Source organism: Dasypus novemcinctus, chromosome X (assembly GCF_030445035.2).
Source record: "Dasypus novemcinctus isolate mDasNov1 chromosome X, mDasNov1.1.hap2, whole genome shotgun sequence".
Classification (NCBI taxonomy): domain Eukaryota; kingdom Metazoa; phylum Chordata; class Mammalia; order Cingulata; family Dasypodidae; genus Dasypus; species Dasypus novemcinctus.
Genome location: NC_080704.1, coordinates 186,557,397 through 186,581,569, shown reverse-complemented (window position 1 = coordinate 186,581,569; position 24,173 = coordinate 186,557,397). Strand labels below are relative to the sequence as shown.

Genomic DNA, 24,173 nt, shown 5'->3' with positions numbered 1-24,173 from the left:
TATATACCAGTTAAACCCTTGCAACATCCCTGTGAGGTAGGCAGAGTAGATGTTATTTTCCTATTACCAGAGAGGAAAACAAGGCTCAGAGGTGAAGTTAGGTCACAGAGCTGGTAAATGATGGAGCCAGGGCTAGAGCCTAGGCCCTCTGACAGACTGCCTCCCTGAGAACATTGAAGGTATGCTGTCTTAAGCTTTATTATCATCAACATTTCTCCCCTATGATGAGATCTGTCTTTTTTATAATACTTTTCAAATTTTATGCTTAAAACACTTTGAAATGCATCAGGGTATTACATTAACATCTACAGAACACAAAGATTTTTTTTTAATATGCCACCTTTCCCTAATAGCCAAAAACACTCAAAGTGTAATGGATATTTCTACCCTGTTAGGGAATGATTTCTCGCAGACTTATCAAGCACCACCCTAAGATAAAATTTGTTTAAAGCTTTGAGGATCCTTGGTTATAAATTCTAGATGACGATATGAACAATTTATTTAGAAAATTCTGCAAAAGTATTCCTAAGTCAAACTTACTTAAACTCAAGAAATACAGAACAGGTCTAGTTATATTTGCCTCGGTTCAGAGTAAATATACTTATCAAGGCAGATTTTTTTTGAGGTACTAGGGTTGGGGATTTGAACCCTGGACCTCATATGTGGGAAGCCGGTGTTCAACCATTGAGCCACATTGGCATCCCTGAGCTGGTTTTTTCCTTTGTTTGCTGTTTATTTTTTGTTTGTTTGTTTTAGGAGGCACTGGGAACCGATCCCTGGACCTCCCATATGGTAAGCAAGCCTCAACTGCTTGAGCCACATCTGCTCCCCTATCAAGGCTGATTTTCATGAGCTGTTGCATCGTCTCTGTTAAATTTAGAACTCTGAAATTGGGTGGAGTTGTCAATTTGGAACTGAATGTAACTGACTACTTGTCAAAAACAGAGTAAAGATCAACAGGCATAAAAGGCAAGGAAAAAACCAAACCGCTCTTGTTATCTAGAGAAAAACAGCAAATATAACCTTCAGTTTAAAGTGAAACAATATCAGGCATGTAGAGCATGTTTTTTAAATTAATTTATTTATTAGAAAAGTTGTGCGCTTACAAAGCAATCATGTATAACATGCAGGACTTCCATACCTCACCCCACCACAAGCACCTTGCATTGTTGTGATACATTTGTCACAAATTGTGAAATAACAGCATCAAAATAGTACTGCTCCAAGAGTACCTACAGCTGTAAGCAGAATTGCATCCATCATCCATGTGGAATCTAAGCCCCCTCTTGATGTGGTGGGGGACTGGATATAACCATCCCAGGTTCACAGGCTGGAGGAATAGAGTATGGATTAGAGTGGACTTACTGGTATTCTGCTGGGGAACTATTGTGATTAGTAGGGGAAGAAATTGTAGCATTGATGTGGAGAAAGTAGCCATAGTAGCTGCTAATGGTAGGGAGATGGAAGAAGAGATACGGTGTGGGGGCATTTTCAGGATTTGGAGTTGTCCTGGGTGGTACTGCAGGGACAGATGCTGGACTTTGTGTGTCCTGCCATGGCCCACTGGGTGGACTGGGGGAGAGTGTAGACTACAATGTAGACCACTGTCCATGTGGTGCAGCAGTGCTCCAAAATGTATTCACCAGGTGCAGTGAATGTGCTGTGATGATGGCAGAGGTTGTTGATGTGGGAGGAGTGGGGTGGGGGGGTGGGGGGTATATGGGGACCTCATATTTTTTTAATGTAACATTTAAAAGAAAATAAAGAAGAAAAAAAATAGTACTGCTGCAGAGCAGGTATAGCTCAAGTGGTTGAGCACCTGCTTTGCATGTACCAGGTCCCAGGTTCAATCCCTGGTACCTCCTAAAAAAAAAGAAAGAAAGAAAGAAAAGAAAAGAAAAAGAAAAAAATATTACGGCTAACTATACTCCAGAGCTTCATTTGGTGTATTTTTCCCATAAACATCCTATTATTAACACCATATATTAGTATTGTCCATTTGTTATAGTTCCTGAGAGAATGCTCTCATATTTGTGCTCTTAACCACAGCCCCTCATTCACCATGGGGTTCACTGTGTTATACAGTTTCAAGCCTTGTATAATCCATCTAAAGCGTACACTCAGTGGTTCTCAGTTTCATCATACAGTTCTTTCATCACCTTAGTTGGTTTTAGAAAGTTTTCATTATTCCAAAAGGAAAAATCCAGTAACCCCCATACCCACCTATTGTTGACCCTTAACATTGCTACAGTACCTTTTTTGCCATTGATGCCAGAATATTGCACTATTATTGTTTACTCTAGTCCATAAGTTACATTAGTTATATTTTTCCCATGTATCACTATATTCTTACCACGTTGTAATAGTGATGCACACTTGTTCTAGTTCATAGAAGAACATTCTTATATATGTACTATTAACCACAATCCTCATCCTCCACCAGGTTCACTATGTTACACAGTCCCTAGTTTATCCTCTAACTTTCTTTCAGTTGACATTTACATCCTTAGACTACACTTTTCTGCCACAATCACATGTATACATCAGCAATGTTAGTTATAGTCAATATAATGTGTTACCATCAATTCTACTCATTTCCACACCTTTGCAATCAACCTTATTAAACATTCTACATACATTTAGCATCAGATTCCCCTTTTCAACCCACATTCTGTCTCCTAGTAGCCTATACACTAGATTTGAAGTCCGTGAGTTTTCTCATCCTATTTATAGTACATATTATTTGTGAGATCATACAATATTTGTCCTTTTGTGTCTAGCTTATTTCACTCAACATAGTATCTTCCAGGTTCATGCATGCTGTCATATGCATCACAACTTCATTTCTTCTTATAGCTAAATAGTATTCCATCGTATGTATATATCACATTTTGTTTATCCATTCATCAGTTGATGGACACTTAGGTTGTTTCCATCTTTTAGCAATTGTGAATAATGCTGCTGTGAACATCAGTGTGCAAATTAGAGCATGCATTAAAGCTACGAAAATGATATTCGACTGTATTATTAGGAATTATACTTAAAAAATTCGTTTTGACTTTTTTAATTTAAGAAGAATGGGGAGAATTACAATAGGAAAGCCTATAGGGGGTGCAGAAAACAAATGGGATCTGAAAAGGGTGTTGACAGGAGGTGGGAAGTAAGGAAGGATAAAAAAACAAATATATTCAAAATGGATTTACAATTCCTCTAAATGCATCTCTCTCAGAAATGTTTCCTAAATTGAGAGATTTGGTCAAAGGATGTAGTGACAATAAAGGTTACAAAGAAAGTAGTATTTTAATGTAGATTAGAAAATATGCTGTTAAAGATTAGTCACTGACCTACTGTAGAAATGGAAACTTAAGTGCTGCTGTCAGTGATACATGGCCGAAAATGGCTTCCAAAAATAGAATTTGCTCTAGTAAGACTTGACATTAATGAAACCCTTAAGAAGCAATTACGTAACCTTTTGTACTTTAAAGCCTAATTTAAAAAACAGTGCTACTCTTACTAAGTGAAATCTAACAGTTTTAACTAGGGTGAAAAATATTGCAGCTACATCTAAATTTTCCAAGATACAATTTGAGAAGACCTAGAATGCTCCAGTTTATTATACTGGGCTCAAAACCAACTACACTTTTGAAATGCCTCTAGGCTAAACTACATTCCTTATAGAGCATCATCATCTTCATGTTTTCTCTTCAATGGATTTGATTCATTGGCCGCATTCTGTATGAAACCGTGTTGGTGTTAATAATATTTTGGGGCCCAATCATTCATGGATTACTTAGAACATTTTGAACTACAGCTGTTGCAGGAACTGGTTTGGTAGGTGTGGACAGAGAAAGTGGAACCTGCACTGTGAATCGTTGGCTTGTCACTGACATTGGAGTTGGAATTTTATTGGGCCAGATACTGGTTGTGGGCTGCTATAGTAGGAGTGGTAGGTCTGCTGCTGACAGCACCAGCACTTAACTGTGGAACTAGTCTTCCATGGTCAGGTCTCTTCTGAATCAAGGACTCAGTCTATTGTTTGGAGCTATTGAGCATTATCTGTCCGGTGGCAGTTTAGCTGTGGCTTACTCAGTGGTAAAGGGGTTGATTTTTCTGCCTTGCAATTCTCTTGGAGGAGGAGAGGTAAAATATTGGTTGGCATGACACTGGATTGCCAGTCTCGCATCATTGCATCAATATTAGGTTTCTTAGCATGGCTTGAATAAATGTTTGCATCATCCAGAATCATAGTCACATATTGGAAAGCAAATTCCAATGTTTAATATATAACCGTTGATTTGTACTCTGTGATGTCCATATCGTTCAGGATCTGTGCCATCATCAAGGCATCTCTCAGAGCAATCTTTGCAACTGCCATCTTGCTTGACTCCATGTGATTCCAAGCAGTAGGCTTTTGATACAAAGTTGGGTGGATGTATTAGTCAGCCAAAGGGGTGCTGATGCAAAATACCAGAAATCAGTTGTTTTATATAAAGGATATTTATTTGGGGTAGAAGTTTACAGTTACCAGGGCCATAAGCATAAGTTACTTCCCTCACCAAAGTCTGTTTTCATGTGTTGGGGCAAGATGGCTGCTGACGTCTGTGAGGGTTCAGGCTTCCTGGGTTCCTCTCTTCCTGGGGTTCATTTATCTCCAGGCTCAGCTCCTCTGTTTCTCCACAAGGTCAACTGTAGATAATGAGGCTCTCTAGGCTTTGCCTCTTCCACAAGGCTAGCTGTAGACTATTAGGTGAATGGCTTGCTTCTCTTCCCAGGGCCTTCTCTCTTTCCGTATCACCGAGCTCCTCTGTGTGCTTACTTCCCTGGGCTGCAGCTTAAGAGTCCAGCATCAAAATCCTCCAACTCTGTCCTTGGCCAAGTCTTTTATCTGTGATTCTCCACCCACCAAGGGGCGGGGACTCAATGCCCTACTGACGTGGCCCAATCAAAGCCCTGATCATAATTTAATCATGCCCAGTTACAGACCAGTTTACAAACATAATCTAGTATATATTTTTGGAATTCATAACCGTATCAAACTGCTACAGTGGGCTTTGGATTTCATCATGAGAATGACTGATTTGCCTCTTTTCTGCTGTCCTTGTTATGAAAAAGGTTCTTGGCAATTGGTTCAATAATGCCTTGTTGATTAATCCCTTTGCAGGCCTGGCGCAAGCGCTGGTTTGTCCTTCGGCGGGGCCGCATGAGTGGCAACCCCGACGTCTTGGAATACTACAGGAACAAGCACTCCAGCAAGCCCATTCGCGTGATAGACCTCAGTGAGTGTGCAGTGTGGAAGCATGCGGGCCCAGGCTTCGTTCGGAAAGAATTTCAGAATAATTTCGTGTTCATTGTCAAGACCACTTCCCGTACGTTCTATCTGGTGGCCAAGACTGAGGAAGAAATGCAGGTCTGGGTGCACAGCATCAGTCAGATCTGCAACTTTGGGCATTTGGAGGACAGCACAGGTGAGGGCAGAGCCAGGGCTGTGTGTGCTAAGAGGTGGTTTGGAATGCTGCCCCCAAACTGGGTAGCTACTGCAGGAAAACTGCCTTTTCGAGAATTTTCTGGCAGGCAAATTTATATCATAGCCATTACCATGTTTCCCACGAAGTATAGCCCTTTACAATTCCTGGAAATTGCACTCTTTTATCTGGTTCTAAGATTCAGGTTCAAATGGGGGAGGGAAGGATCCATCCACAAACGAGCATTGCAGGTGACCCCACGGTGACTTCTTATTTAGCCACAGGGTAAGACCTGCAGTAGAACAAAATGTGGATGAGGACATCCTACAGGGCTCTGATGTGGCCATGATGACAATGCTGATGCTTTTTAAAAATTTATCAAATATCAAAATCTTTCAAAAATGTATGTGGAGTTCCTGCCAGGTTATTCAGCAGTAGTTGGTAGAAAGACGGAACTTTACTATTTATCATAGGCAAGAAAGGATTGCTCTTTTTTTTTTAAACAAATTGATTTTATTGATACATATTAATAAAGCATACAATTCATCCAGAGTGTACAATCAGTGATATTTGGTATAATCACATAGTTGTGCATTTATCACTTTAGTCGTTATTATAGCATTTTCATTATTTTAGTAATAAAAACCAGACAAACAAGAAAATTCTTCCCCTCTTAATCTCTCTATAGAAAGAATTCTTCTTATCTCATATTTTCTCAACTGCAGTAGAAATTAGCTATAATTTGCTCTGGGCCATTTTTGGGCAGTGAGAGCAGTTTACCCATGAGGGGAGAGGTTTATATAAGATGCTTTTAGAACCAGTGGTGTTCAGGTGGGGAGTGTGAGATGGTTTGTTTGGAAAGCAACAGGCAAAAAGATTGTTCAGATGATGGCTCATGATTTCTAATGCTTGCTCAAATTCTAAGTATATGTGTAAGGACAGTATGTAAATGTATACCCATTTCCTCCCTTCCTCCCTCCTCTCTCTCTCTCTCTCTCACATGCACACACACCACACACACCACACACACACACACACACACACACACACACACACACACACACACACACACACACACACACACACACACACACACACACACACCCCTTCCTATGTCATATACCAGGGTTACAATTCAGTCCCCTTCATAGATTTTGCTTTTGAGTCCCTGACATCAGTGTACCATTCCCTGATCATCAGACTATGGGATTTGGATCTGGTTTCTTTCAGCCTCTTAGTTTAGTAGAAAAACCTTCACCTAAATCCAGTACTTTACGAACTTCAACTTTTCAACAGTAAATGTATTCTTTTCATTATCTGCTCCTGCATTATCTGCATTACAACACTAGATGGCAATGGAGGGTTAAAGTTGCGTTTCCCTCTAGGACCTGCACAGGATAGAATGCTTCCTGAGGGTAGTCCTTTTCTTTTCATGACTCATGGAAGTTATCAAGTGAGGCTATTGAGTGCCATTGCTGATCTTTGAGAGAACTCAAATAAAAGGAAAGGAGGCAATGGCAAGTTCTTTATTCTTGGTTCAACAGACGATGCTTACTCACAAAGTTGCAGTAAGTCTATCCTGGATAGAGTCTGACATTATGCAGGTCAGACAGGGACTCCTTCACCAACTTCTCCAGCCTTGCCACTGGCTTGTCCCACCCTATTCCTTATCTTCCACCCAAACTAAATACATATTTGTATATCCTCTCTTTATTTCCTCGCCTAGAACTCATTGCAGTACAAATGCACAGGATATATTTCTTAACAACCCAGGAAGAAAAGAAATAAGTGAGGAGGCAGGCAGAAAACACATACCCTGGTATGAGGTTGGAGGAAGCCAAAAGACCTCTAGATGACCCGTTTGTTCCCTGAAGCCCCCCCTTAGCTTTTAGGTAGATGTGAGGGCAAAGTCTTCTTCATCTGAGAGCCACCCCCAAAGGGCTTCCTGTGGCTTTTCTCATACAGTGTTTGGTTCTGTCGCCAGCAACCATAAAGTAGTTCACACGTGGTGCCAGGAGCTCTGTTAAATGCACTACATTTATGTATTTGCACAACATTATGCACTCACCTAACATAATGAGTTTAACACCGTTAAGTGTTAAATTCATTACACACATTAACTCATCCCCATACTGATTCTATGACATGAACTATTATCATCTCCATTTTTATAGAGAAGGAAACTTGGAGAAGGTGGGTAACTTGCCAAGGTCACAATGGTTAAGGAGTACACACTGGACGTGACTGGGCAGCTCTAGGCCACTGTGACTCAGGAATCCTGAACTCCTGCCATCTCGGTTCAAGGGGGGACTAAAAGCAGGCTTTTCATTTGGAGTTTCTGAACTGGACTTCTCATTGCTTCTTGATCCAGATTCATCTTGAGGACCATTTTCTGAGGCAACGGGGAGAATGTTATGCTCCTTGAGAAATGCCCGGTTTTCTAACTATTATTACATCCTGTTTCCTTCCTTTATTTTACATATGACAACAACAGTATTGTTTATTTATGTTATTCGTCTGTCTCTGCTATGAGAATGTAAACACCAATAAGGGCAGGGTCCTTGTCTCAGCTGTATTGTCAGCACTAGAACAGTTCCAGGCACGTAGTAGGTGCAGTAGTAGGTATTCCATATAGACATATAGAGCCATATTTGTCTATATATACATATGTATACATACACATATGTGTGTGTAAAGATACATATGTACATAAAATAGGTTTGTCTCGTGTGTTTGCATGTGCACACACACATATATATACTATACATATACACCTATACATTTGTTCAGTAAATAAGACAATGGGGTGGGGCTACTGGTGAGGGCCATAAAGGAGCTGTGTGTAGACTGTTGATCTACAGACTTTTAGGCCAAGAGTGCTTGTTTTTTATTTTAATTGATTCAACACTTCACTCTTGGAACATTGGCCTTCTTTTCCAGACATTGTTTATAGCTTGGGGAAATAGTCTTCTCCATCAGTACAAACACCAGCTGTGATTTGCATCTTCTATTTGGCTTCTTAGATGCTGTTTGAAAGCTTGTGAGTGAGTGTTATAGTCATTCTTAACATGTGAACCTGGGACCTTCTTTCTCCAGCAGACTCTGTGGAGAGCTTCTCTTGCACGCCTTCCTCCTTCCAGCCTTCCCCTGCCAGCTCCTTTCCCACAGTCCAAGCCGCTGGGTCCTCCTTGCCCAGAGATGACCCAAGTGCTAATACCTTAGCCACAGAGGAAACCAGAAGTGAGTCAGAGCTTCTCTTCCTTCCTGATTATCTGATTTTGTCCAACTGTGAGACTGGAAGACTGCATCATGCCAGGTATGCTTATGCCCAGGATTCTCTCTGAGCCGGGCCTCCTACCTCACTCTCTTTTCTTCCCAGAGTCTCTTCTTGTGGAGTCTGTTGCTGGGATGTGCTCAGTGTGCCAGCCTGATCTAATTTGCCTGTTTCGCTAGTGCACCTTCTAGTGGGTGGGTCTGTTCTCACCTCTCTTCCTGCCACGGAGAGACAGATTCCTATCAGCAGCTGTGAACGATGCCCCATGCGCTATACTAAACAAGATGAGTCATGCATTATAGCTTTGTGGCTTTCATTTCTAACCCTGCATTTTCATATGTATTTGATGCTTAGAGGATGAAAAGAAATCAACCAAGCCTTTTTTTCCTGCCCCAGAGGGCTTACCTAACTGAGGGTTGTAGCCGTACAAGTAGAACCAAGGGTGGCATTGGAGGAATACGGATGAGGCCATCAGACTTCTGAAAAGGGGGGTCCATGTCAGTAGTATCAGCTGTGGTACCAACTGCAGCTGGCAAGGATTTGCTAAATTTCAGTAAAACGTACTTGCTTTTCTTCTCTCAGTCTCCCCAGCAGATGTGATAGCTGGTCAAACTCAGACCGCTCATTGGAACAGACTTCATTCGATGATGTGTTTGTTGACTGCCTGCCATCGCTCCCCTCCAGTAACTTGGTGTACCCCTCACGCCATGGGGATGGATCTCAGGAGGCACCTTCCACAAGGCTTCAGGCCACCCTGATGAGGAGTAGAGAAATCAACGGGCCATCTAGGGACCACTTGTCATCTTCACCATTGCTGGAAACTTACTTAAATTCCACCATTCAGGTAGATAAAAACCAAGGTTCCTTGCTGTCTGCGGTAAAAGAGGCAGACCTTATGTCCAACACTCCACCTCCTCGTCCCCCTAAGCCAAGCCATCTCTCTGAACGACGCCCAGAGCAGCACCAGCTCCTGTGGAGTGGGCCCAGCAGCATCAAGAACCCAGAATGCACAATGGTTCCAAGAAGAATCTCTCTCTCTGGTTTAGATAACATGAGACCCTGGAAAGGTAAGTGTTAGATGCTAAGATTCAGAAACCTAGGCAAGGACTGCCTGGCCTGGTTTCTTTTTTCTCCTTTTTCCACACAAGGACTTTACCCGGTGACCCTTGCTCAAGTGGGCCTAGGTGCCAGGCCCTGGGTGGGAGCACATAGCCTGAATGATTGGAATCTTCATGTCCCTCCATGAGTCTGGCCATCAGGAGAGACACTTGCTTCCCTGTGATGCTGAAAGAAGTTGGACCTCTGGTCCCTTAGCCCCTGTCTGTGGGATGAGCTTACCCCAAGACTGAGCTCCTAGTGTTTGTTGGGAGTTACTCTGAGACCCCCTTGATCCAAAAGGTGGTATCATTGGCTTCAGCATGGCCCCATTGCATTCTTTTTTTTAATTTTAATTTAATTATTATTTTTTTATTATTTATTTCTCTCCACTTCTCCCCTCCCCCCGTTGTCCATTCACTGCATGTTCTTCGGTGTCCACTTGCATTCTTGTCAGCAGCATGGGAATCTGTGTCTCTTTTTGTTGCATCATCTTGTGATGTCAGCTCTCTGTGTGTGTGGTGCCACTCCTGGGCAGGCTGCACTTTTTTCACATGGGATGGCTCTCCTTACGGGGTGTACTCCTTGCATGTGGGGCTCCCCTACGTGGAGGACATCCCTACGTGGCACGGCACTCCTTGTGTGCATCGGCCCTGAGCATGGGCCAGCTCACCACACGGGTCAGGAGGCCCTGGGTTTAAACCCAGGACCTCCCATGTGGTAGGCAGGTACTCTATCAGTTGGGCCAAATCCACTTCCCCTCATTGCATTCTTTCCCTCTCACATGCATTGTCAACCCTGAGACTCTAGTTCATGGCTCCTTCTATTTTTCAACAATCCCATAAGCCTCATTTTTTCATCTAAAGTGGCATCTTCTTTCCAAATTCTAAGTGGCTGCACACTAGTGATGTGGCTTTTTACCAAGCTATCTCCATCAAAGTAAGGCTAACCCAGCTCCTTCAACTCAGTCAATTGACTTGCCCTCCTAGAGAACCTCTGTCCTTTTCTTTGAAGCCGTTTATCCTCATTTGTTGACTTCTAATTTTGCAGCCCCGTCTTCTGTCACCCTTTTCATCCCACTTGGGTCTCTCTGGCCTTCAGAGGCTGACTGGTGCAGGTCCGCCCAATTGCCCTCAGTCTTCTTTACTGCTTACCTAGACCTCCTCAACTTTCTGCCATGAGCCAGCCAACCCAAGCATTTTCCTTCTCTCTTATGTCATTCTCTCTCTCCCCCCCACCTCTTTCCACACACTGCTACCTACAAGGCCATGTTTTTTTGTTTTTAAGTTTTTTTATTTTTTTATTGAAGTATATCATTCATACATGAACACACATAAACCATAAGTGTATAGTAAAGATTGTGAACTTACAAAATAAACATACATAACATCACACAGGGGTCTCATACATCACTTCTCCACCAGCTCTTTGCATTGGTGTGAAACATTTGTTACAAACTATATAAAAGCATCATCAAAATATTACTACCAACTATATTCCTTATCTTACATTCAGTGTATTTTTCCCCCAACCCATACTATTTTTTAAAAATATATTTTTATTACAGATATTGTGAACTTGCAAATCAATCATGCAGATGTGTAGATTTCCCATACAACTCCACACCCTGGTGGAACATTTGTTACAGATTATGAGACAATATCATCAGACTATTACCAGCAATCATGGTCCATAGCATACATTTGGCACACTTTTTCAATATACCTCCATTTTCAACACAGTACAGCTTTGGCATTGATGCAAGACTATTATAGTATTGCTCTTAACCACAGTTTATAGGTCACACAAATTTTAGTTTTCCGTGCTCCTCCATATTCCCACCACCCTGCAATAGTGACGTTCATCTGCTCTAGCTCACAGAAGGACTCTCTTGTATTTGTACCCTTAACCACAATGCTCAACCGCCTCTGGGTTCACTGTGTTATTCAGTCCCTAGATTATTCTTTAGCTTTCTTTCTATTGACATTTACTTTCCCAGACTATACAAGGCCATGTTTTAAAGAAATTATGGAAGTTTAAAGAATGTGAACCCATTGTTAAATTGTATAAATCTCTCATTCTGACTGAAGAACTAAGACACTGGCAAAGCCCTTCCTCAATGTCCCTAGTGATGTGACCGTTATACACGGTGATTCCTTCTGGAAAAAAACCCAATAAATTTGGTATGCACTATTACACAAAGGGCCTAATGTGCTAGTATATGTGGCAGCAGACAAAAACGGAAAACTACAAGAGTAAGTAAACAGATTTTAGAAAACAAAATGAGTAAAACCAGAATGACAATAGAAAATTACTTTTAAAAATCATAAAGCAGAACTGAAATAATATAAAATTTTAACACAAAACATTTAGGTTGTGTGTGTACCTTTTAATAATGTCAAACAAAGCCTAAAATTAATAAAAATAAAGGTTTTAACCATGAAACAAAGGCAAAAACAACAAGGAATGGAAGCAAAACGAACACGATAAAGCAGAGGGAACAAATAAAATGTATTGTTCTGCATTTCCCGTTTAGATCCACCTGGAATCAATGTTTGTACAAGGCGGGAGGGAAAAGTTGAGGTTCATTTTTGCCCATGTGGCTAGCCAGCGACCTGGCACCCTTTATGGAAAAGGCCATCATGACTTCCCATGGCTCTCCAGTGCCACCTCTGTCAAAAACTAAGTGTCCTTGTATGTGAGGGTCTATATCTGAGCTCTGCTTTCCTTTCCATTGGGTTACTAGTCCAGCTTGCCCAGTACTGCATTCTCTTAATTACTGTACCTTTATATCTTGATATCCAATGGAGGAAGTCCCCCCTACCGCCACCATTTTGTTCTTCTTTAAGAGTGCCATGGCTCTTCTAGGCCAATTTTAGAGTCAGCAGTCATGTTCCTGGCACACATACACACTTAAATTTGGGATTTGGGAAGGACTGCATTGTATCTATATATCAGTTTGTGAAGATTTGACATCTTTACAATGCTGAGTTCTGCAGTCCATGAACAGGGAATATAATACAATTTATAGTTTTTAGAGTAGAAATCTTGCATATCTCTCATTGGATATATTCCCATGTGTTTTTATTGTTTATGTTAATGGTATTTTATTTTAATAACTATTTTGCTGGTATATGAAAGTTAAATTGAGTTTTAAATTTTGCGTTCAACTTTTCTTAACTATAGATTCTTCACATTTCCTTTGTATACAGTCATATCACATGCAAATAACAATAGCTTTAATTCTTCTTTTCTAACTTTTATATCTTCTATTTACTTTTACTTATGTCATTGAACGAGCTAGAACATCCAGGACATTGTGAATAGTAGTGGTGATAACAAGAATCCTTGCTCATTCTTGATTTCAGATAGAAAGCTTCCATTGTTTCACCATTACATGTGGTTTGCCATAGATATTTGTAGATAAGTGTAATTTTTAAAAAATCATGAATGGACATTGAGTTTATAAAACATTTTATGATCTTATCATTTTTCTCCTTTATCCTTTTAATGTGAAGTTTATTGGTTGATTTTCAAATGCTAAACCAACCTTGCATTCCTGGAATAAATCCAACTTCATCATGAAGGGTATCCTTTTTATAACTTTCTAGACTGATTTTGCTCCTATTTTTGTTTTGAATTTTTTAATCTATGTTCATGAGAGAGATTGCTCTGTTAATTTTATTTTCTGATAATATCTTTGTCAGATTTTAGTATCAAGGTTATGCTGACCCCCCTCTCTCTCTCTCATACACACACACACACACCTCGAATTTTTTTCCTCTTTTTTAATTCTCCGATGGCTTTTCTTAATCTGATATACCCAGTCCCCTCCCCTTCCCATACTTTCCTCCATTAACAACTGATGAGCACATACTGAATCATTACTACTAACCATGCTCTATAGTTTTCATTATGGTTTATACTTTGTCCTGCATAATTTTAATAGGTTTTGACAAAATGTATAATGGCCTGTATCCATCATTGCAGTGTCATGCAGGACAATTCCAATGTCTCCAAAATGCCCTTTGTTATACTTATTCTTCCCTCTCCCTCCTCTCAGAACCTCTGGTGGCCACTGCCTTTATATTAATGACACAAGTTCTTCCATAGTTGCATTCCCCCCTTATGTTTGTTCCTTCCTCAGTCTTGAGGATTTTGAAATGGTAATGCCCATTCTGTTTCTGATTGAGAGGGGGCTTAGATCCTATGGGGCAGATGGATGGAACTGTCTTACTTGCGGTTATAGATGCTCTCGGTTTTTTGGGATGGGCATTGTCCATCATCATCATTTTGTTAGTTGTACTGGGCAAGTCCAATGAACCAGAGAGCAGGTGTTAGAACTCTGCTGAGATTCAGGGCTCAACTGACATATGAACAGACCAAAGATTTAAGTCTCTGGGACATATATTTAACAAGTATAGGGCTAATTATATGTTCAGATTAAAAGGGGTAGAAGAGCCATGTGTAGGAAAATTATAAATGAGTCTAACTGTTACACTGGGGGGCATAAATTCCAAAGTAAGGCCCACTGACAGGGTGCCAAATTCCTGAGATAGTCTGCCCTGCCTGTATGTCCAGATGTCTCTAGATCCTCAGGAGTCCCACTATTTGAGGCACTGTTTACTAGGGCAGTCAATGAGATCCTGCTGAGATCTGCGTAAGTGTAATCTCTGGATGATTTCCCGACTCACTTTGAAATCTCTTAGCCATAAAAACTCATTTGTATTTACCATTTACTCCTTTTGGTGAAGGTCTTTTTCCAGATGCATCTATATGGTTACAGCTTCATGTTCTTTAAGACACGGATAGAACTGGGGCCCTCTGTGACCTCTTTTAGGTGAGCATGCCTTGTGCACACTGTCTTCCAGACCTCCAGGATATGTCAGAGTGTACTAAGGCACACTGGCTCTTTCGGAACTCTCCCTGTTAGATTTCTGGCTGATCTACTGGTCTGCTGTTTGCCATAACCAGTAACAAGATATCAGGCTAGCTGTGATATTAGGATACCCTAATTGTTTGCCATTGAGATGACTATTTTTATGTGCTCTACTTAAAATCAAGCTAGTCCCCTTCAGCAGCAGATCTTCTGGTCTTCATGGCTTGTCCAGCCCTGGTAGAACTACTGCTAATTGACCTAATGGAGGGTGTGGGAGTGCCCATGATAAAATACAATGGACTACTGTTCCCACCTAATGTTCAATAGTTCTTCTTTAAAAAAAAAAGAAAAGATTTATTTATTTATTTATTTCTCTCCCCGCCCCCCCCCCCCACCCCGGTTGTCTGTTCTCTGTGTCTATTTGATGCATCTTCTTTGTCCACTTCTGTTAGCGGCACGGGAATCTGTGTTTCTTTTTTTGTTGTTGTTGCGTCATCTTGTTGTGTCAGTTCTCCGTATAGGCAGCGCCATTCCTGGGCAGGCTGCACTTTCTTTCGCACTGGGCGGCTTCCCTTACAGGACGCACTCCTTGCGCGTGGGGCTCCCCTACGCGGGGACACCCCTGCGTGGCAGGGCACTCCTTGCGCGCATCAGCACTGCGCATGGGCCAGCTCCACATGGGTCAAGGAGGCCCGGGGTTTGAACTGCAGACCTCCCATGTGGTAGATAGACGCCCTATCCATTGAGCCAAGTCTGCCGCCCCAACAGTTCTTCTTGAATAAGTATTTCTCCAGCTGTATACTTTTAGTAAATTTCCAGACTTCTGAAATGACTATTTTTGAAAATTTTGTCCAATATTACCATTGCTTTTCAGGGAATGCTATTGCTGAGCTCCTCATTGAGCCATTCCAGTACTCCTACCCCTCTCTGCTATTTTATTTAGGATATTTGGATTAATAATCCTAAATGATATTGGTCTGTAATTTTCTAATTTATTGTATCTTTTTCAGGTTTAGCTAACAGCATGATACTTGCTTCATAAAAATAATTGGAAGTGTTCCTTGATTTTCTTTGCTCAGGAATAATTTATATGGCATTGGGATGGTCTGGCATTTGATGGTATGGTGGAATTCTCCTTTGAAGTCATCTGGTCTTGATAGTTTTAAGGGATAGATCCTTGGTAACTGTCTGCAGTCCTCTCTTGCACATGGCAGAATCAATATGGGAGCTTCCTTTTCCTCTTTGTGTCTCTGTTTATATCAGACCCAGAAAGAGGGTGTAGACTGAACCTGAGTCACACTTCACTCCTGATGTAGTCCAATCAAAAAGGTCTCATACCCACAGGAATGGATTGGTTCAAAAACATACTCTTTCTCTTTTTGGGATTCATACAAGAATTTCAAATTGTCATAGTAACTTTTTTTTCTTTCTTTCCCCTGTGGAAATCAATATGTGTAAAATTTATGTTTCTACTTGAGTCAGTGTTTTTATTAGAGAAGTTGTAAGTTTATGGAAAAATCAAGCCGGAAGAAGAGTTCGCATATATCCTCCCTTACACGTACACACGGTTTTCCCTGTTATTAACAGTTTACATTAATGTGTGGTACTTTCATTAAAATTGAAACAATATTATTACAATTATGCAATTAATTGTAGTAAATAGTTTACATTAGGGTTCACTATTTGTAGTGTACATTTCTGTGATTTAAAAAAAATTATTCTGGTAAAAATTTCCCCTTTTACCACTGTGAAATGTACAGCACTGTATTATGCATTTGAATATGGTTAAAAGGGGGAAATTTTAGGTTGTGTTATGTTGTTAGAATAAAAGTTAAAACTTTTGCCCACTTTTTTGGACAGTTTCTTTTTTCAAAGCAATTTTATTGAGACATATTGACTTACTGCCCGCTTTCTAATTGGGTTGTTTGTCATTTTCTTATTGAGTGGTAGAATTTCTTCATGTAATCTGGATATTAAACCCTTATTGGATATGTGGTTTCCAAATAATTTTATCCCATTTTGTAGGTTGTCTTTTTCCTTTCATGTCAAAGCCCTTTAATGCACAACAGTTTTTAATTTTGATGAGGTCCCATTTATCTTTTTGTTGTTGCTTGTACTTTGTGTGTTAAGTCTTAGAAACCATTGCTGAACACAAGGTCCTAAAGATGTTTACCTATGTTTTGTTCTAGGAGTTTTATAGTTTTGGTTATCATATTTAGGTCTTCGGTCAGTTTTGTGTTAATTTTTGTATATGGTGTGAAGAAGGGGTCCTGTCATTCTTTTGTAGAGGGATATCTCATTTTTTCCAGCACCATTTGTTAAGAGATATATTCTTTCCTAATTGACTGCACTTGGCACCCTTGTCAAAAAATCAGTTGGCCATAGATATGAGGATTTATTTCTGAACTCTCAATTCAATTCCATTGGTCTATATATCTGTCCTTGTGCAGTACCATCCTGGTTTGATTACTGCGGCATTGTAATAAGTTAAAATCAGAAAGTGAGTCCTCCAATTTTGTTCCTCTTTTCCAAGATGGATTTGACTGTTTGGGGCCCTTTACCCTTACATATAAATTTGATGATTGAGTTTTCAATTTCTTTTAAGAAAGCAGTTGGAATTTAATTTGGGAATGCCTTAATCTGTAAGTTGCTTTTGGTAGAATTGATATCCTAACAAGATTTCATCTTCTAAGTCATGAACATGGAATAGCCTTCCATTTATTTAGGTCTTCTTTGATTTCTTTTAGCACCGTTTTGTGGTTTTCCATTTAAATGTGTTTTACATTCTTGGTGTGACAATTTGAATTTGTGAATCCCAGAAAAAGATTATGTTCTTAAACTAATCCATTCCTGTGGGTGTGGCGCCTTTTGATTGCATTAAATTCATTTCGAGGACTTTGATTACTTGATAAGATTGCTTTAGGGCTTTTGATTGGACTACATCAGTGAGCCATGAACCAGGTTAGGTCTCCGCCCTCTTGCTGGATCTGATATAAACGGAGAAAGAGAGACAGAGAGGAAGTTGCCATGTGAGAAACAGGAGAAGGTCGAGAGAGGATTCCAGGTCACCTACAGCTACAAAAAGGTAAAGAAACCCTGGGAGACTGAGAGAGGACCTTGAGTCTTGAATCAGTAGAGCACAGAGGCACAGAAAGAGGCCCGGAAGAGGCTGGGCCCACGAAGCAGCTCAAGGCTGAAGAGACAAGCCATATGCCTGAGCTCTGGGAGACTATAGATTCTGGAGGGGAAGACAGGAACCCGGGCAGGACAGCAGGATCACCAATAGCTGACTTTGGTGAGAAAACATCTCTAATGGTGCTTTGATTTGGACATTTCTTGGCTTCAGAACTGTAAGATTTTCCCATAATACAATTCCCATTACAAAAGCCAACCCATTTCTGGTACTTTACATCAGCAGCCCTGTGGCAAACTAAGACGCTTGGTTAGATTTATTCCCAGATATCAAATTATTTTTTTTAAAGATTTGTTTATTTATTTCTCTCCCTTCCCCCCCACCCCGATTGTCTGTTCTCTGTGTCTATTTGCTGTGTCTTCTTTGTCTGATTCTGTTGTTGTCAGCATCATGGGAATCTGTGTCTCTTTTTGTTGTGTCATCTTGTTGCATCAGCTCTCCCTGTGTGCGGCGCCATTCCTGGGCAGGCTGCACTTTCTTTCGTGCTGGGCGGCTCTCCTTCCGGGGCGCACTCCTTGCGCGTGGGACTCCCCTACGCGGGGGGGGGGGGCACCCCTGCATGGCATGGCACTCCTTGCTTGCATCAGCACTGTGCATGGGCCAGCTCCACACGGGTCAAGGAGGCCCGGGGTTTGAACTGCTGACCTCCCATGTGGTAGATGGACGCCCTAACCACTGGGCCAAGTCCGCCACCAGATATCGAATTCTTTTCATTGCCATTGTAAATGGATTTTTTGTTGATTTCCTCTTCATATTGTTAATTACTAGTGTATAAACATTCTACTTATTTCTGCATGGTGATCTTGCACCCTGCCACTTTGCTGAATTTGTTGGCTCTAGTAAGTTTATCATAAATTTTTTGCACATAATTATATATATACTTTTATCTTTTTTTAAAGATACATAGATCTCACAAAATGTTACATTAAAAAATAGAAGAGGTCCCCATATATCCCTACTCCCCACCCCACCCCCAGTCCTTCCACATCAACAACCTCTTTCATCATTGTGGCATAGTCATTGCATTTGGTGAATACATTTTGGAGCACTGCTGCACTGCATGGATTATAGTTTACATTGTGGTGTACACTCTTCCCCAGTCCATTCATTGTGTTATGGCAGGATATATAATGTCCTGCCTCTGTCCCTGTAGTATCATTCAGGACAACTCCAAGTCCTGAAAATATCCCCATATCATACCTCTCTTTTCCTCTCCCTGCCCTCAGCAACTCCCATGGCCACTGTCTCCATATCAATGATATAGTTTCTTCCATTGCTAGAGTCACAATAATTCTATAGTAGAATACCAGTAAGTTCACTCTAATCCATATTATATTCCTCCATCCTGAGGACCCTGGGATGGCGATGTCCCCTCCACCTCTAAATCGAAAGGAGATTTAGATCCCACATGGCTTATGGATGAGATTCTCTTGCTTGCAGTCGTAGGCACTCTCAGTTCCCTGGTATGGTTGACCATCCTCACCTCCCTGTGAGCTGACCTGGGTAAGTTCAACGAACCAGAGAGTAGGTGTTGCAAGTCTGCTGAGGCTCAGGGCCCAGCTGGCACATGGACAGTCCAGAGATTCAAGTCTCCTGAACATATACCAACCCCAGTGCCATCCACAGGTTCGATAAAAGTGAGAGGCATGTGTAGAAAGGTCATACCTGAATCCAACTCCATCACACTCAGGAGCACAAATTCCAAAGTAGGGCCCACTGAACATGGCACTGAACTCCAGAGCCATCTGTCATGACCATAGGACCTGGGTGTCTCCATAGCCCTCAGGAGCACCAGTACCTTGGGTTGTACCTACTTTCGCTGTCTCTGAGATCCTGCTGAGACGTGCATAAGCATGACCCATGTAATGGCCTCCTGACTCATTTTGAAGTCTCTTAGCCAAAAATGTATAAAAGTGTATAGTCTAAAATGTAAACCATAATGTAAGCCATAATGGAACCAAAAATTATAAAAGTGTACAGTCTAAAATGTAAACCATAATGTAAACCATAATGGAACCATGGTTATTAGCTATGTTTCAATATCTTTACATCAGTTGCAAAAAATGTATCCACATGTAAAAAGATCATTGCTGGGGAAGGGGTAAAGGGTTTGATGTTGGGTGTATGGGAGTCCCCTATATTCTTTTTTTTTTAAAGATTTATTTTATTTATTTCTCTCCCCTTCCCTTCCCTCCCCTCCCCCCCCCCCCCGTTGTTTGTGCTCTGTGTCCATTTGCTGTGTGTTCCTCTGTGTCCGCTTGCATTCTTGTCATGCAGCACTGGGAAACTGTCGCTTTTTTTGTTGCATCATCTTGCTGTGTCAGCTCTCTTGTGCGTGCGGTGCCCCTCCTGGGTGGGCTGCATATTTTTTGCACAGGGTGGCTCTCCTTGCGGGGCGCACTCCTTGAACATGGGGCACTCCTATGTGGGGGACATCCCTGTGTGGCATGGTACTCCTTGCATGCAGCAGCGCTGTGTGTGGGCCAGCTTACCACACAGGTCAGGAGGCCCTAGATTTGAACCCTGGGCCTCCTATATGGTAGGCAGATGCTCTCGCAGTTGAGCCACAACTGCGTGTCTCCCTCTATTCTTTTTTTTTTAGACAAGCTGGGCCCTTTTTAAAAAAAATTTATCCCTCCTCCTCGTGGCTTGTTTGCTGTCGGCTCTCTCTCTGTCTGTTTGCTCTGCGTTCTTCTGCTTGTTTCCCTTTGTTGCATCATCTTGCTGCGCCAGCTGTCCGTGGGTGTGGGCTCTCAGCTCTCCGTGGGCATGGGCCAGCTTGCCTTCACAAGGAGACTCTGGGACACGAACCCAGGGCCTCCCATATGGTAGACGGGAGCCCAATCAGTGGAGTCACAGCCGCGTCCCCCGTATGTTCTCCATGTAATTTTACTGTGTCCTGAAACTTTTTTGAAGACACAATTGAAAAAAAAAAAGGAAGTAGACACTGAGAAAGAAATGGAAGAGATTGCCATGCCACTGTACATACAGGGCAACATCCATTACGTTGCTGAAAGGCAAAACGTCAAAACAAATTTTATGATGTTTTTTATCTTTTCAATACCCCCAATTTATTTTTCACTTTATTTTAGTCTTTCTAAATTATCATGTATTCTATTTCTAATCTTTTAAACTGTCATTACTCTTTCATTTTCCTATTAATTGAATTCGGCTATATCTTAGACTTCATTTTTGAAGAAGTTTTGGATCACAGAGGCGTTCAACTATGACAGGGGAGGTGGACTAATGTGCATTGTTATTGATGGGGGATGCATGGGTGGGAGGGAGTTCTCCAGGGCATGCATATAGGGGATATAGATATGTTCACATGTTCATTGGTTATTGACCTAGTGGGTAGAGTTTCACACGACAACTGAGGGAGTGCTGAGTTCCCATTCTGGGAGCTCTGTCACACCCCCCAGTGGAGCAGCAACAATCCCCCAAGTGCAAGGACAAAGACTAGTGAAGAAGGATGGTCCAATGATGGGCCCTTGCTACTGATGACTATGCTTATGAGCCTGTGTGCTTGAAATTTCAACTAGGCCTAGAGCTGCAGGGTACCCAAGAGTTACCTCCTGAGAACCTCCATGTTGCTCAAATGTGGACACTTTTTAAGCCAAACTCAGTGTGCATATGCATTACCTTCCCCCCAGTGTGGGACATGTTTACCGGGGATGAGACTCCCTGGCACCAAGGGGTTACTGCTGAGTACCAGCTGGTGATGCAAGTAGAAAAAGACCTTGAATAAAAGGGGGAAATGGTAAAGACAAATGAGTTTTTATGGCTAAGAGTCTATCATAGATTTTTCTCGATTTTCTATGCGTAGGGTCTTGTCATCTGCAATTATGAAAAGTTTTACTTCTTCCTTCCCAACTTGAATGCCTTTTATTTCTTTTTCTTTCCTAATTATTACTCTGGCTAGACCTTCCCTTACCATGTTGAATTACAGTGCCTCCTTATCTTGTCCCATATCTTAGAGGGAAGGCTTCACCATTGATTATGATGTTATTGCTCAGTTTTTCTTACATGCTCTTTAACATGTTGAGGAAGTTTCCCTCTATTCCTATTTATCTGAATGCTTTTATCAAGAAGAGGTGCTGGCTTTTGTCAAATGCCTTTTCTCTATCAATTAGATATAATGTCTTTTTTTTCCTTCCTTCTGTTAGTGTGGTGTATTATATTACTTGATTTTCTTATGTTGAAAAAGGATCACGTTTTTTCCAGTTTCTAAGAATACCTTCGTCATTCTCTTCCAAGGCCTCATAGGAAATACCTTTAGCATCCATATTTCTACCCAGTCTCTTCAAAGCAATCAAGGAGTTTTCTATCAAGTACCTCACAATTCTTCCAGCCTGTACCCATTACTCAATTCCAAAGCCATTTCCACATTTTTGGTATTTGCAATAGCAGCAGCCCACTTTCCTGGTACCAAAATCTGTTTTAGTTTTGTAGGTTGCTCAAGAAAAAAACATGAAACGGTTCAGATTATACAAAGGAGATTTATTTGCTCATGGTTTGAGTCTGGGAAAAAGTCCCAATAAAAGTGTCATCAATGTGATGCTTTCTTCCCAAAGGCTCTGGTGTTCCGGGGCTTGCTGCTGGGAATCTCTGGTTAGGTTGACACATGGCAAGGCACATGGCAGCATCACCTAATTTCTTCCTTCTCTGCTGGTTTCCACTGATGTTCAGTTTCTTGCTTCTTGTGCCTTTCTCTCCCTATGTCCGGATTTCATTCCACTTATAAAGGACTCTGGCAATAGGATTAAGACCATCCTGATTAGGTTGAGTCACGCCTTAACTGAAGTAACCTCATCAAAAGTCTTATTTACAGTGGGTTCGTACCCATAGGAATGGATTAGATTTAAGAGCATGTTTTTCTGGGGTACATGTACATTCAGAGTACCACACCTATTAAAGTTATTCTTTTCTGTTGGGTTGGTAATAATGCTCCCCCTTTCATTTCTATTTTTTAATATATATATCCATCTGCTTTTTTCCTCCTTTAGTCCAGCTAAAGATCAATTCTGTTGATCTTTTCCAAAAAAAAAACAGTTGTGTGGTATTCAGCCTAGCTGTACTAATTTGATTTTTTAAAATTTTAAAAGAATTTAATTGTCTTTTTAAAAAAGATAAATAGAACACACAAAAAGTTACATTAAAAAACATGAGGCACCCATATACCCCACTTCCCACCTCTCTTCCCTTCCCCCCCCCCACTCCCCCCACATCAACATCCCCTTTCATCAGTGAGACACATTCATTGCGTTTGGTGAATACACCCTGGAGCCCTGCCACACCGCATGGGCCATAGTTTACATGGTACTTCACACTCTTCCCCCAGTCCATCCAGTGGGTTATAGCAAGATAAACAATACCTACATCTGTCCCTGCAATATCATTCAGGACAACTCCAAGTCCCACAAATGCCCCATATCACACCTCTTCCTCCCTCTTCCTGCCATCCGCAACTCCCATGGCCACTGTCTCTACATCAATGATACAGTTTCTTCCGTTGCTACAGTCACAACTGTTTTATAGTAGAATACCAGTAAATCCACTCTAATCCACATTTTATTCCTCCATCCTGAGGACCCTGGGATGGCAATGCCCACTCCACCTCTAATCGAGAGGGGGCTTAGATCCCACATGCCTGATGGATGTGATTCTCCTGCTGCAGTTGTAGACACTCTTGGTTCCCTGGTGTGGTGGTTGACCATTCTCACCTCCCTGTCAGCTGACCTGGGTACATCCAACAAACCGGAGAGTAGGAGTTGCAGCTCTGCTGAGGCTCAGGGCCCAGCTGGCAAATGGCCAGTCCAGAGATTCAAGTCTCCTGAGCACACACCAATCCCATCACCAACCACAGGTTCAGTAGAAGTGATAGAAGAGGCATGTGTGAGAAGTCACATCTGAGTACAACTCCATCACAGGGAAACAAATTCCCAGGTAGGGCCCACTGACATGGCAGTGAACTCCAGAGCCATCTGCCATGACCATTGGACCTGGGTGTCTCCATAGCCCTCAGGAGCACCACTACCTGGGGTTGTATCTGCCTTGGCTGTCTCTGAGATCCTGCTGAGATGTGCATAAGCGCTACCCCTCTGATGACCTCCCTACTCATTTTGAATCTCTTAGCCATATAAACTCATATGTCTTTACCATTTCCCCCTTTTATTCAAGGTCCAAAAAAACTTTTGATTTCATTGATTCTATTATTTTTCTTTTTGAGTAACAGAGCTTGAGATTGAACCCCAGGACCTCCTATTTGGG

General features: G+C 41.5%; 1 protein-coding gene and 1 pseudogene across 7 annotated transcripts in view; one reads left to right on the top strand and one right to left on the bottom strand.

Moving 5' to 3' along the window:
* GAB3 (GRB2 associated binding protein 3) overlaps positions 1-24,173 on the top strand; it is a 117,946-nt gene that overhangs the window by 58,333 nt on the left and 35,440 nt on the right. For 4 of the 7 annotated variants that reach the window (XM_071213237.1, XM_058292385.2, XM_058292384.2 and 1 more), the window contains exons 2-4: positions 5,162-5,465; positions 8,559-8,778; positions 9,319-9,803. In XM_071213237.1, coding sequence (XP_071069338.1) covers positions 5,201-5,465; positions 8,559-8,778; positions 9,319-9,803 — 970 coding nt within the window. In that variant the 5' untranslated portion in view covers positions 5,162-5,200. The remainder of the gene's footprint in view (positions 1-5,161; positions 5,466-8,558; positions 8,779-9,318; positions 9,804-24,173) is intronic. The other 3 variants (XM_071213238.1, XM_071213239.1, XM_058292387.2) reach the window with 1 other exon arrangement.
* Positions 3,673-4,390, bottom strand: LOC139438148 (transcription initiation factor TFIID subunit 9B pseudogene; annotated as a pseudogene).